The following is a 15196-nucleotide window of genomic DNA, read 5'->3' as shown; positions in this document are numbered from 1 at the left end:
AACGCCCCGACCGAGCCCCCCCAACACCCCAACCCTGAGCTCCCCCCAACGCCCCGACCCTGAGCCCCCCCAACGCCCCGACCGAGCTCCCCCAACGCCCTGACCCCGAGCTCCCCCCAATACCCTGACCCCGAGCTCCCCCCAATACCCTGACCGAGCTCCCCCCAACACCCTGACCCCCCCCCAACACCCTGACCCCGAGCTCCCCCCAATCCGCTGACCGAGCTCCCCCCCAACGCTGAGCTCCCCCCCATCGACCGACCCTGAGCTCCCCTCAACGCCTCGACCCTGAGCTTCCACCCCCATACCTCGACCCTGAGCACCCCCCAACGCCCCGATCCTGAGCCCCCCCCCCAACACCCTGACCCCGAGCTCCCCCCAATGCGCTGACCCTGAGCTCCCCCCCAATGCTGCAAGCCTGAGCTCACCCCCACTACAACACCGACCCCAAGCTACTCCCCCAGCCCAAACATTCCGATCCACAGCAAAACTGCACACCACTACAGATAAAGGCAGTGGCAGAATTCCTGCAAACAGCTGGCTGTCACACACAGGTCTGTAAGCACCAATACCCATAATATGGGAACTTTTTTTTGTACAGTGGTCATAAAATTGCACAGGCAGAGCTAAACCTAGCTGTGCTTAATCAGAAAATCATTGCAACCGTACACGCTGAACCAGAAAACAGCTTCACCCATGACTAGTATAGAACCCTCCAAGGCAGAACGGTGACATTAGGTGACAAAGGTCCCATTGATTCTGGAGCCATGTGTCAGCCATCTCAATGACCCTTTCTAAACTCGTCAGAGGCAGCTTTTGTGCAATTTTAAATGTTAGCAGTGTCCTATCGTAGATTATGCGATAATTGGTGGGGAGGTAAATAGTGAGTGGATAGCTTTAGATCACAGGAGGATATAGACGGGCTGGTCAGAAAGGCTGATCAGTGGCAAATGGAATTCAATCCGGATAAATGCCAGGTGATGCATTTGGGCAGGATAAACAAGGCACGGGTACATGATGAAAGACTGGACCGTGGGAAGCACGAGGATCAGAAGGACCTTGGTGTGCATGTACACCGATCCCTTAAGGTAGCAGAGCAGGTGGAGAAAATGGTTAAGACACATGGCATATTTGCCTTTATTAGCCGAGGCATAGCGTTTAAGAACAGGGAGGTTGTGCTGGGTGTATAAAACGCTGATTAGGCCACAGCTAGAGTATTGCGTGTAGTTCTGGAATCCAGATTATAGGAGGGATGTGATAGCACCGGAAAGGGTGTTGCCTGGGCTGCGGATTGTTAGCCATGAAGAGAGAGTGAATAGACTTGGGTTGTTTTCCTTGGAGCAGAGGAGGCTGAGGGGGGACATGATTGTGAAAATAAATGAGGGGCAGAGATAGAGTAGACAGGAAGAAACTTTTCCCCTTGGTGGAGGGATCACCGGGGAGGGGCACAGATTTATGGTAAGGGGCAGGATGTTTAATGGGGACATGAGTGGGGTCTGGAACTCGCTGCCTGAGAGGGTGGTGGAGGCAGAGACCGTGATAACATTTTAGAAGTATTTAGATGTGTACTTGTGATGCTAAGGCAGACAAGGCAATGAGCCAAGTGCTGGGAAATGGGATTAGAATACTTAGGTGGGTGTTTTTGACTGGTGCAGATGCAATGGGTCTTTTTTGTGCTGTGGAACTTTATGACACTGTCTGGGATATTTAAAGACATCAACCGGTTAAAAATAAAATTGCCCATAAAGCACCTCAGGTCGTTTGTGCTTAGTAGATGGAACAGAACTATTCCACAGCAACCTGAGAGCGATGCAAGAGCCAAACTTCTGCTTGAATCAAACTTCCCTCTCTCACCTTCTGAGCAAATGCTGCACATCTAGTGCCTCACACGTACGTCATCGGCACAAACGTCCTTTATTCTAGCCGATTATTCAGTCGGGTCTTAGCATCTCCCTTATTAACTTATGCAACACAATCCAATTAATTAATTGAATTAACTTTGCAGCTAATCTACTTGGTTTCAGAAGCGGTCTGATCCCTCAGTTCTCCAGTCACTCGAGAACGCTGACACCAGTTTCCACTCCAGCTGAATTTCCTCAACTCTCTCAGTAAATTCACGCAGTCAATGCATTGCTTGGTCAACCTGTTGCTGGTTTACACCATCACAAGACGACAAATACAGTTCTTTTAACTGAAGCGAGATTATGGCTAGTTATCCTGGACACCTGTGGATCGAAGGACATAGGTGGAGTATTGTTAAAATCCTTGCCCACCCCTCTAAATCAGCGATGTTAGCAGAAAGACCCCTTCGCAGCGACTTCATTCGAACTGGGCTATCCAAACACTTAAGTCACCAAATCTGATCAGGGACAGAGAGAGAAGCAGCAATATATCAAAGAGTGATGATGAAGAGTTATGGGCAATGAGGTGGGTCAAGGGTCAGTGATCAGAGGATAATAAGGTTCAGGGTTTCTCTAAAAATGGATGAGCAATTTGGGGTATAAATTCTTAATTGGAGGGTGGCCAATTTCAGTGAGGCGAGAACAAATTTGGTATTAGTAAACTGGAATCAAAGATTGGCAGGCTAGGCTGTTAAAGAATACTGGGCAGTTTGACAGCAGAAAAAGTGTGTACATAACAGATGTCAGATAAATAATATAAGACCAGGCAGCATAATGGAAAAGAGAAATAAATAACATATAGAACATAGAACAGTACAGCACAGAACAGGCCCTTCGGCCCTCAATGTTGTGCCGAGCCATGATCACCCTACTCAAACCCACGTATCCACCCTATACCCGTAACCCAACAACCCCCCCCCCCCCCTAACCTTACTTTTATTAGGACACTACGGGCAATTTAGCATGGCCAATCCACCTAACCCGCACATCTTTGGACTGTGGGAGGAAACCGGAGCACCCGGAGGAAACCCACGCACACAGGGGGAGGACGTGCAGACTCCACACAGACAGTGACCCAGCCGGGAATCGAACCTGGGACATAATATAAAATTGCTTATTGTCACAAGTAGGCTTCAATGAGGTTACTGTGAAAAGCCCCTAGTTCGGGGGGGGCCGGTACGGGAATTGAACCCGCGCTGCTGGCATTGTTCTGCATTACAAGCCAGCTGTTAGCCCACTGTACTAAACCAAGATGGAGCATAAGAGACGAGACTGGCAGCTAACATAAAAAGGAATCAAAAAGGAATATTAATAGTAAGAAGCTAAGAGATGGGGTAGGGCCAATTAGGGACCAAAAGGGCATCTACACATGGAAGCGGAGGCATGGCTAAGGGACTAAATCCAGAAACTGCAGCCCGGTCAGTTTAGCCTCAGGGGTGGGAGAACTTTCAGAACGATAATCTGGGATAACATTAATCCACACTTGTTTGTGTGACTGTGAATTGAGGAAAGCCAACATGGATTTGTAAAAGGCAAGTCCTGTTTCACTTGCTCGAGTTTTCTCATGAGGTAACAGAGAGGGGTGATGAGGGTAACGCAGTTGGTGTGTTGTACTTGGACTCCGAAAGACATTTGAAAAAGTACTACATAATTGGCCTGCCAGAACGTTCATGAAATGATGGGAGAGAGGCAGCATGGATATAAAGTTGGCTGTGTGAGTGGAAACGGACAGTAGTGGTGAATAATTGTTTCTTGGACTAGTGGAAGGTATTCAGTGGAGTTCTTCAGGACTATGTTGCTCGCCGAAACGCCACTGTTTTGCCAATAAGCACTTCCGTTCCTCTCATCTTCTAGTCCCTCCCGCTCACTCCTTCCTCAACCTCATGGCCTTTGATCCTAAAGTGAGTCTCTTGCATAAAAGACATATCTGCCTTTAAACTTTTCAAGTGAGCGAACACTCGCGATCTCTTGATCGACCCATTCAATCCTTTTTTTTTTAAATTTAGATTACCCAATTATTTTTTCCAATTAAGAGGCAATTTAGCGTGGCCAATCCACCTACTCTGCACATTTTTGGGTTGTGGGGGCGAAACCCACGCAGACAAGGGGAGAATGTGCAAACTCCACACAGACAGTGACCCAGAGCCGGGATCGAACCTAGGACCTCAGCGCCGTGAGGCGGTTGTGCTAACCATTAGGCCACCGTGCTGCCCCCCCATTCAATCCTTTAACATCCCATGAGATCGGTCTGGTCTGGCAGAAAGACTGACCCCCATACAGCCAACCGCAGCTCTCTCCCCCACTTCATTTACATTAACCAGCATTTCTGCTACAGGGTGACCCCTACCAGAGGCTAAATATGAACTTCATTAAAACCAAAACTTCTAAGTCTCCCCTCTACTCCATCACTACAAACCCGTATTGCCCAGCTCCTGATTTCCTTCCCGTACACCCCCGCATATCCCACTAAACTCCAAATACGTTCAAGACCCATAATATCTATACCCCGAACATAGAGTGGAACATGTTGCAAAGCTCTATAACTACATATTAACAGTGCAGTGTTAAATAAGAGCAAAATATCAACAATACCAATCAAACTTGAAAACATACAGCCCCTTCGGGGCCTCACGGTAGCATGGTGGTTAGCATCAATGCTTCACAGCTCCAGGATCCCAGGTTCGATTCCCGGCTGGGTCACTGTCTGTGTGGAGTCTGCACGTCCTCCCCGTGTGTGCGTGGGTTTCCTCCGGGTGCTCCGGTTTCCTCCCACAGTCCAAAGATGTGCGGGTTAGGTGGATTGGCCATGCTAAATTGCCCGTAGTGTAAGGTTAATGGGGGGATTGTTGGGTTACGGGTATACGGGTTACGTGGGTTTAAGTAGGGTGATCATTGCTCGGCACAACATCGAGGGCCGATAGGCCTGTTCTGTGCTGTACTGTTCTATGTTCAACCCCGGGACGATACCACAGTTCAGCTTTGCAGGTGAACCCACACATGAACCACCGGTAGCATTGTGGATAGGGCAACTGCTTCACAGCTCCAAGGTCCCAGGTTCGATTCCGGCTTGGGTCACTGTCTGTGCGGAGTCTGCATGTCCTCCCAGTGTGTGCGTGGGTTTCCTCCGGGTGCTCCGGTTTCCTCCCACAGTCCAAAGATGTGCAGGTTAGGTGGATTGGCCGTGATAAATTGCCCTTAGTGTCCAAAATTGCCCTTAGTGTTGGGTGGGGTTACTGGGTTATGGGGATAGGGTGGAGGTGTGGGCTTGGGTAGGGTGCTCTTTCAAAGAGCCGGTGCAGACTCGATGGGCCGAATGGCCTCCTTCTGCACTGTAAATTCTATGTCCTCAGACATCTCCCAATCCATATTCTTTCATAAAAATATCCATCTCCTCCTGCGAGTCAAAATAATGTTCATTTCCGTCAAACGTGACCCACAAACGAGCCGGGTATAACATGCCTGACCAAATCTTGTTATTGAAAAGAACAGCATTGGCCTTATTTAAACGTGTTGGAACATACGGGCTGTGTGGCCTTCCCAGATACGTTTACTGGTCTCCTTGGCCCACTTCAGGATCCTTTCCTTGTCGAGGTATTGATGTAGCCTCACGATCATTGCACGTGGCCACTCCCCTGATCTCAGCTTTCTCCCCAGCGACCGATGAACTCGATCCACAACGGGAGGACGGTCAAATGCTCCCACCTCCACCATGGGTAGCCCCATGATCCTCAGGTTCTGCCTCCGTGAGCGGTTCTCAAGACCACCAGCCTTCTCCCTCAGCCATTACCAGCATTTCAGCCTCCATTCCTCCTGGTCGGCCATCAATTCCTCAGCCTTCTGGATCGACGCCTTCCGAGTCCCCAGACTCTGCTCTACTCTCCCAAGGGTCGACTTTATCTACTCCATGGCTCTTGCTGGATCCATTGAAGCCGCCAGCCTCGGCTTCTTGAATTATGCCGAGATAAATTTGATCACTTTCTCTGTCAAACAGACTGGCGACATCGCAGGTCCCTCTGCCATCTTTTCCTTTCCAGTGCCACGCATGTTGTCCTGGGTCCGAGAGATTGCTCGACGCATTCCTCATTTTATTGCTTTTTTTTGAAGGAGGAAATCTATTTTCTTAATTCTGTCACTTTTTCCGCTCGCAGCATCCCTGAAAATCGGGCAGAAAAGGCCACAGACTGCGTGCTCGGGCAGGAACCATCTCATGCGTGGGCACGTTCTCCATGGCCGCCACCGGATGTCACATGGAGGGATAAAAATGAAACTCACCGTGAACACTCGCCAGCATCTGGAGGCTGAAAGGTTTTAAAAAGCAGCAACTTGTCCCCCCACCCTCTGCAGTGAATTCCCATCCACACCAGGTTCTTATGTTGGCTACATCATGCACAAGCCTCGTCACACTCTCCACTCCCACACATTTTGCGCGCAGCACAATTCACTCCGTACTCAAAACAGCTGCATGACCACAAACGCTTTTGCTTTATCATTTCACCTCTTTCTCGGTTGGGGGATGGAGCAGTGGAGAGCGCGACCAAGTGACTATTCTACAGATCAGATGCAAACCAAGGGTCTGACCAGGAAATGGTTGGCTGCAGTCATATCAACAGGAAACTTTGTTATATTAATAATGAAACACTCACAAGGCGATTGTTTTCGTAGACATTTTCTTTGGAGAGCGAATCGAAGTCTCTGAAAAAGAGACAAGAACGTCAGACACAACATACCCGCGATAAAATACCAAAGTGAGAGCTGAGATAAAGACATACAGAGGGAGACAGTCAGAGAATGGGAAAGAGATGGGGGAAAGAGTGAGTGAGGGGGCAAGGTTGGGAAGGGGGTCAGGGATGAGGTTGGGAAGGGGGTCGGGGATGGGGGGGGGGGAAAGAGGTTGGCTGCGATGGGGAGGAAGCAGGTGGGGAGGGAGGGGAGAGGGCATGAATGCTGCGGGGAGTGGCGCAGTGGGGTGAGGGGGGATAATTGCTGCAGGGAGGGGTGCAGCAGGGTGAGATGGGGATGTTGGGCACCTGTGCGGCGATACCTGCGGAAGATTAGAGAGCAAGAGGACCCGTGAGAGGTCTGCACTGGGGGAAGGGCAGGCAGAAGATCAGGTGGTATTGAAGGGCATGGTGGTGTTGACCATCTCGTCCTTTCCATTCTGTTTTATAGAGTTGTTTAAGAGAGATTGGATAGTCTAGCTCAAGTAAATAGCTTAAGTAAAGCGTTAAACCTGATCACTTGGAGAAGATGCTCGAACGAGCAGCCAATATTTACACAAATGCCTTGAAATCAGTGCAAATTTAATCTGAAAGTTCGACTTCCAATTGAAGCACACTCCAGCAGATCAGTCCTCGAGATTGTTCCTGTAAATACAGTAGTGGCCAGCTGGAGTGTGGCACTGGCATTAAATTGGAACAGACTGTAGGCAGCTCAAGGTCACACACCATTAAACCCACACATTAACATGCTTTGATGCATCTATAGAAAGATGTTGGTGCCAATTCCTGACGCAGTCAACCTCTAAATGGAACGCACTGAGCAGGGATGGGCAGCTGGCAGGGGAGGAGGGTGGCTGGGCAAGGTGGTAGCATGGTGGTTAGCATCAATGCTTCACAGCTCCAGGGTCCCAGGTTCGATTCCCGGCTGGGTCACTGTCTGTGTGGAGTCTGCACGTCCTCCCCGTGTGTGCGTGGGTTTCCTCCGGGTGCTCTGGTTTCCTCCCACAGTCCAAAGATGTGCGGGTTAGGTGGATTGGCCATGCTAAATTGCCCGTAGTGTAAGGTTAATGGGGGGATTGTTGGGCTATGGGTATACGGGTTACGTGGGTTTAAGTAGGGTGATCATTGTTCGGCACAACATCGAGGGCCGAAGGGCCTGTTCTGTGCTGTACTGTTCTATGTTCTAATGGGGTGAGTGGCGAGTGAAACAGGAGGGGAAACATCAAAGTGCAACAGCTCTCAGTACAGTGAATCACTCAAGACTGCTGGTTGCGTATGGGAGGCCCCCGCACCCCCCCTCACTCTGAGGAGGAAACTCTCTGAATCATTTACCTCCCTCCTCTTTCACAGCTACCACCCTTGGGCACGTAGTTGAGATTTGAGGAGAGTCTGGCCTGCCCAACACCAACACGGTAACGACACCGAATGTCTGCGATTCTTCCAGAACCTCACCCCAACCCCAGCTTGCATTTTCAAAGGTTTTAAAGGGCGGGCTGTACTCTCTTTCGCACAATCCAACTGAAACGTTGTGATCTCATCAATGCTTGGATGGTCCGGCAAACCCTTGATTCTTTCTCAAGGAGAGTTCTGGCATGTACGGCTACAAATTCTTTCTTGCACTTTGTCCCTCATCGATCAGCCATTTCCGGCCTCACATTCTGCTCTCACCCAAGGTGAAACTCCCCTACTGCTTACACCCCTCGAGCAGGGGGCCACTGAATCACCTGTCCCACAAAGGTACACGATTCTCACTTGTTCGGGAGTCAGAGCCGAAGCCGGGGCCTGGTAGGCCCTGCCGGCTGGCAGTGCCACTCCCAACGGTGCCGATAAAGCGGCATGCTTTGTTCTGGATGGCGTGGAGCTGAAGTCATCCAGCAGGTGGAGAGCATTCCACCACGTCCCTGTCTTGTGCCTTGTCAGGAGGCGAGTTGACGTCCGCATTTTCTGGCCTGCTCTGGCAGCCACAGTATGTATATGCCTGGGTTCAGTCTCTGGTGAATGGCATCCACTAAGTATCTCTTATGCTGGATGATATGCAATACAGGCCTGGGCCCCAAGCACAGGCGCAGCAAAGCCATGTTTCATCACCATACTCACAATCAGGTTTCGTACAATCTTGCAAAAAAAACCTATAAATACCTTAATATATCATTGCAACACAGCTGTACTGCACCCTCTACCCACAAGACTGAAGATTTCAATTGTTGTTATTCCCCAGAGCAGAGTTATAAATTGATGCGATACTCAAGGAATGTAACAGCGAGAAGGACCCAGTGCCAAGCCCAGTTTTTTAGTACAGGAGGTGGCCATTTGGTCTGCTGTATCTGCGCCAACCAAAACAAAGAGCTATCTTGTCTAACCCTACATTCTTTGCTCCTTAGTTTACAGTGCTTCAAGTGCACATCCAGGTATTGTTTAAATAGGGCCTGTGTTTCTGCTTCGAGCACTGAGAGAAGGTGCTGCCGGCTCACAGTTTCTACAACGTGCCCGAATCAATTCTGGGATGAAAAAAAGGCACCAAACCAAAGCAAACAGGGTGACCTACTCTACCTGATGGCATAGCGATGCCCCCCATGATCCAATATCTCAGTTATCCCCAGTGGGCCGGGTCACCAGCAACAATTTGCAATCTGGTGATGAAAGGAAGCAGCAGCCGAGTCCCCCCCATCGCCACTTCCCAACTTTACCCTCACCGTCCACCTCAGACCTTTCCCGAACTCCACCCCCACCCATAATTTCCCCATTCTCCTCCCTCTCATCCCGTCCCCCTCCCACCCCCTCGCTACCCCCTTTCCCCACCACACCCTCCCGCGTCCCCCTCACCCTAACCACCCTCTTTCCCCCTTGCCACCCTCTTTCCCCCTCACCACACCACCCTCTTTCCCCCTTGCCACCCTCTTTCCCCCTCACCACACCACCCTCTTTCCCCCTTGTCACCCTCTTACCCCCTCACACCTTCCTTTCCACCTCACCTTCCGTCTTGCCACCCTCACTCACCCTACCTCTTTCACTGTCCCCCCCACTCCCTCTCCACCTCCTCACTCCCTCTCCTCCTCCTCATCCCTTCCCCCCCTCCACCCCTCCTCACCCCCCTCTCCACACCACCCTCTCCCTCAACCCCCACACACCATCCTCTCCCTCACCCTCTCCCCTCCCTCGCTCATCCCCTCCTCCCTCACAACCCCCTCCTCTCCCTCACACCCCCTCCTCTCCCTCACACCCCCTCCTCCACACCCTCTCCCTCGCTCACCCCCTCCTCCCTCACACCCCCCTCCTCTCCCTCCCACCCCCCTCCTCACCCCCTCCCCAGCCCCCCTCCCCGCCTCCTCACCCCCCTCCCTCACCCCGTCAACCTCAACTCCCTCACACCATCCTCTCCCTCACCCCCCTCCCCCAGTTTCCCCTCCCTCTCTCACCCCCTCCTCCCTCGCACCCCCCTCCCCTCCCTCGCACCCCCCACCTCCCCTCCCATGCGCCCCCCTCCCCTCCCTCGCGCCCCTGTCCCCTCCCTCGCACCCCCTCTCCCTCATGCCCCCCTCCTCCCCTCCCTCACACCACCCCCCCTTCCCACTCACCCCTCCCTCACCCCCCTCCTCTCCCTCACCCCTTCCCTCCTCTCCCTCACCCCTTCCCTCCTCTCCCTCAACCCCCCACACCACCCCCTCCCCTCCCTCACACCACTCCTCCTCCCCTCCTCTCCCTCACCCCCCTCCCTCCTCTCCCTCACCCCTCCCTCCTCTCCCTCACCCCTCCCTCCTCTCCCTCACCCCCTCCCTCCCTCACCCCCACGCCCCTCCCTCTCCTCTCCATCACCCCCTTTCCCTCACCCCACCCCTCTCCCTCACCCCCTTCTCTCCCTCACCCCCTTCTCTCCCTCACACCCCCCTCCCTCACACCCCCTCCCCCTCACCCACCCTCCTCTCCCTCACCCCCTCCCTCCTCTCCCCACCCCCCTCCCTCCTCTCCCCACCCCCCTCCCTCCTCTCCCCACCCCCCTCCCTCCTCTCCCCACCCCCCTCCCTCCTCTCCCCACCCCCGCCCTCCTCTCCCCACCCCCTCCCTCCTCTCCCCACCCCCTCCCTCCTCTCCCCACCCCCTCCCTCCTCTCCCTCCCCCTCACCCTCGTCTCCCTCAGCCCCCTCCCTCCTCTCCCCCTCCCTCCTCTCCCCCTCCCTCCTCTCCCTCACCCCCTCCCTCCTCTCCCTCACCCCCTCACCCCCCTCCCTCCTCTCCCTCACCCGCCCTCCCTCCTCTCCCTCACCCCTTTCCATCCTCTCCCTCCCTCCTCTCCCTCACCCCCTCTCGCTCACCCCCTCCCTCCTCTCCCTCACCCCCCTCCCTCACTCCCCTCCCTCCTCTCCCTCACCCCCTCCCTCCTCTCCGCCCTCCCCTCCCTCATCCCCCTCGCCCTCCCCTCCCTCACCCCCTCCTCTCCCTCACCCCCCCCGCCCTCCTCTCCCTCACCCCCCGCCCTCCTCTCCCTCACCCCCCCGCCCTCCTCTCCCCACCCCCCTCCCTCCCCCTCACCCCCCTCCCCCTCGTCTCCCTCACTCCCCCCTCCTCTCCCTCAACCCCCTCCCTCCTCTCCCCCTCCCTCCTCACCCTCACTCACCCTCCCTCCTCTCCCTCACCTCCCTCCCTCCTCTCCCTCACCCCCCTCCCTCCTCTCCCTCACCCCCCTCCCTCCTCTCCCTCACCCCCCTCCCTCCTCTCCGCCCTCCCCTCCCTCATCCCCCCCCGCCCTCCCCTCCCTCATCCCCCCGCCCCCCCCTCCCTCATCCCCCCGCCCTCCCCTCCCTCATCCCCCCGCTCTCCCCTCCCTCACCCCCATCCGCCCTCACCCCCCTCCGCCCTCCGCCCTCACCCCCTCCGCCCTCCTCTCCCTCACCCCCCCGCCCTCCTCTCCCTCACCCCCCCCGCCCTCCTCTCCCTCACCCCCCCCGCCCTCCTCTCCCTCACCCCCCCGCCCTCCTCTCCCTCACCCCCCCCGCCCTCCTCTCCCTCACACCCCCCTCCCTCCTCTCCCTCACCCCCTCCCTCCCCCCCTCCCTCACCCCCCGCCCTCCTCTCCCTCACCCCCCCGCCCTCCTCTCCCTCACCCCCCCTGCCCTCCTCTCCCTCACCCCCCCGCCCTCCTCTCCCTCACCCCCCCGCCCTCCTCTCCCTCACCCCCCACCGTCCTCTCCCTCACCCCCCTCCCCCTCACCCCCCTCCATCCTCTCCCCCTCCCTCCTCTCCCTCACGCCCCCGCCCTCCTCTCCCTCACCCCCCCGCCCTCCTCTCCCTCACCCCCCCGCCCTCCTCTCCCTCACCCCCCCGCCCTCCTCTCCCTCACCCCCCACTCCTTCCTCTCCCTCACCCCCCCCGCCCTCCTCTCCCTCACCCCCCCGCCCTCCTCTCCCTCGCCCCCCCCCTCCTCTCCCTCACCCCCCCCCCTCCTCTCCCTCAACCCCCCCTCCCTCCTCTCCCTCACCCCCCCTCCCTCCTCTCCCTCACCCCCCCTCCCTCCTCTCCCTCACCCCCCTCCCTCCTCCCCCTCACCCCCCCTCCTCTCCCTCACCCCCTCTCCCTCCTCCCTCACCCCCCTCCTCCCTCCCTCACCCCCCTCCCTCATCCCCCCCTCTCCCTCACCCCCCTTCCCTCCTCCCTCACCCCCCTCCCCCTCATCCCCCCCTCTCCCTCACCCCCCTTCCCTCCTCCCTCACCCCCCTTCCCTCCTCCCTCACCCCCCCTTCCCTCCTCCCTCACCCCCTTCCCTCCTCCCTCACCCCCCTCCTCCCTCACCCCCCTCCCCCTCATCCCCCCCTCTCCCTCACCCCCCTTCCCTCCTCCCTCACCCCCCTTCCCTCCTCCCTCACCCCCCTCCCCCTCATCCCCCCCCCTCTCCCTCACCCCCCTTCCCTCCTCCCTCACCCCCCTTCCCTCCTCCCTCACCCCCCTTCCCTCCTCCCTCACCCCCTCACTCACATCAGATCAGGCCGATGCCGGTGGATGATGGCGCAAAAGGCGAGTCCGTCCCTGAAGCTCGAGCTCATGTTTTTCACCTCCACCCCCGGGTAGCCGGTGGCCTGAATTCGGGCCCATTCCTGCAGCGCTCGGGTCGCCATGGGAGCGGCTCCGGACAGCGCCTGCCCGCCACTTCCGGTCCTCCCCCGCCACTTCCGGCTCTCCCTCAGCGCCCCCTCCGGCAACCCCGCGGCACTGCAACAGCGGCACCCTCTCTGTCCACTGCCGGCACTGCAGCAACTGCGCCCTCTCTGTCCACTGCCGGCACTGCAGCAACTGCGCCCTCTCCGTTCACTGCCGGCATTGCAGCAACTGCGCCCTCTCCGTTCACTGCCGGCATTGCAACAAGAACGCCCTCTCCGTCCACTGGCGGTACCGTAACAGCAGCGCCCTCCCGGTCTACTACGGGTACTGCAACAACTGCGCCCCATCTGTCCATTGCCGGTATTGCAACAGGTACTACAGTAACCGCGCCATCCCCGGCCAATACAGGGTACTGCAGTAATAGCGCCCCCTATGGACCGCGCCATAAATCGCAATTATTACCAAAACCCAATATTGGGTCACCCCCCTGGTCAGAAATGGGACTGCACCAATTCAGGCAGAAACTAAAGCACAATGTTGGAAATGTCCAGTTGCATGGGTGGAGAAAAGAAGCAGAATTAATCTCCAAACTCATCAATGTTTCATCAGTTTGAATGTCACCCAGTGAAGGGGACAGGGTTCGATGGCCAGTGCCCCGATGTTGCCTTTATAACCCTCAGCCACCAACCAGCGTGGTCGGATCACTCTCGAAGTGGTCATGTTGGACTCGAAACGTGAACTGTTTCTCTCTCCACAGATGCTGCCAGGCCTGCTGAGATTTTCCAGCATTTCTTGTTTCTATTTCAGATCCTTTCATCCGCCCAATTTCGCTTCAACGTTCTCTGATCAAGGACCTGGTTTGCCATCGTGCATTCCACTGTAGATGGTGCCCAAGTTCCTCCAGTGTTGAAAAGAAAAATCCAGCTTCTTTTCCAGTGAGAACAAAGTTGGTCCAAATCAGAGCATCAGAGCCACTGCCATAAATGTGAGGTTACAAATGTGAGGTTATCCATTTTGGTAGGAGTAACAGCAAAAGGGATTATTTAAATGATAAAACGTTAAAACATGCTGCTGTGTAGAGGGACCTGGGTGTGCTAGTGCATGAGTCGCAAAAACTTGGTTTACAGGTGCAACAGGTGATTAAGAAGGCAAATGGAGCTTTGCCCTTCATTGCTAGAGGGATGGTTTAAGATTAGGGAAGTTATGCTGCATCTGTCAAAGGTGTTAGTGAGGCTACACCTGGAGTATTGTTCTTAGTTTTGGTCTCCTTACCTGAGAAAGGACGTACTGGCGCTGGAGGGTGTGCAGAGGAGATTCACTAGGTTAATCCCAGAGCTGAAGGGGTTGGATTATGAGGAGAGGTTGAGTAGACTGGGGCTGTACTCGTTGGAATTTAGAAGGATGCGGGGGGATCTTATGAAAACATATAAAATTATGAAGGGAATAGATAGGATCGATGTGGGGAGTTTGTTTCCACTGGCGGGTGAAAGCAGAACTAGGGGGCATAGCCTCAAAATAAGGGGAAGTAGATTTAGGACTGAGCTGAGGAGGAACTTCTTCACCCAAAGGGTTGTGAATCTATGGAATTCCTTGCCCAGTGAAGCAGTTGAGGCTCCTTCATTAAATGTTTTCAAGATAAAGATAGATAGTCTTTTGAAGAATAAAGGGATTAAGGGTTATGGTGTTTGGGCCGGAAAGTGGAGCTGAGTCCATAAAAGATCAGCCATGATCTCATTGAATGGAGAGCAGGCTCGAAGGGCCAGATGGCCTACTCCTGCTCCTAGTTCTTATAAAGGGTTACAACCATGTGACCACAAAAATATGTAAACAGTGTGTAAAACAACAATGTTTTCAGAAAAACTATCTCTCGAGTCACTCATGGAATAAACAGAACCTGATCAAAACAACTTTTCTCAAGCGTTGCCAAACCTCTGGGTTAGATTGGAGTCTCCAGGAAATGAAGGTCGTTTGCAACCCTGGAGAAAAAGCATCGGGGCGGGAGGGGGGGGGGGGGTTGGTTGCACACTTTACCTCCAGTTACTTTTGTGATTGGGTGGTGCAGTGGTTAACACTGCTGCATCACGGCGCCGAGGTCCCAGGTTCGATCCCGGGTCACAGTCGGTGTGTAGTTTGCACATTTTCTCCGTGCTTGCATGGGTTTCATCCCCACAACCCAAAGATGTGCAGGTTACGTGGATTGGCCACGCTAAATTGCCCCTTAATTGAAATAAATGAATTCGGTACTCTAAATTTTAAAAAAAAAGCGGGCTCATCAAGGAAGAAATTGCGAGGCATCTGGATAGAAATTGTCCCATTGGGCAGACGCAGCATGGGTTTATAAAAGGCAGGTCATGCCTAACTAATTTAGTGGAATTTTTTTGAGGACATTACCAGTGCAGTAGATAACGGGGAGCCGATGGATGTGGTATATCTGGATTTCCAGAAAGCCTTTGACAAGGTGCCACACAAAAGGTTGCTGCATAAGAT

At 54.6% G+C, this 15196-nt stretch overlaps 1 protein-coding gene across 2 annotated transcripts in view; it reads right to left on the bottom strand.

The window, feature by feature from the left end:
• Positions 1-12772, bottom strand: part of micall1a (MICAL-like 1a) — an 88071-nt gene extending 75299 nt beyond the window's left edge. For both annotated transcript variants that reach the window (XM_038783392.1, XM_038783393.1), the window contains exons 1-2: positions 12587-12772; positions 6545-6593 (exon numbers count right to left, since the gene is read on the bottom strand). In XM_038783392.1, coding sequence (XP_038639320.1) covers positions 6545-6593; positions 12587-12726 — 189 coding nt within the window. In that variant the 5' untranslated portion in view covers positions 12727-12772. The remainder of the gene's footprint in view (positions 1-6544; positions 6594-12586) is intronic.
• Between the last annotated feature and the right edge of the window lie 2424 nt (positions 12773-15196).

This window comes from Scyliorhinus canicula, chromosome 23 (assembly GCF_902713615.1).
Source record: "Scyliorhinus canicula chromosome 23, sScyCan1.1, whole genome shotgun sequence".
Lineage (NCBI taxonomy): Eukaryota > Metazoa > Chordata > Chondrichthyes > Carcharhiniformes > Scyliorhinidae > Scyliorhinus > Scyliorhinus canicula.
This window is presented reverse-complemented; position numbering and strand designations above follow the sequence as displayed.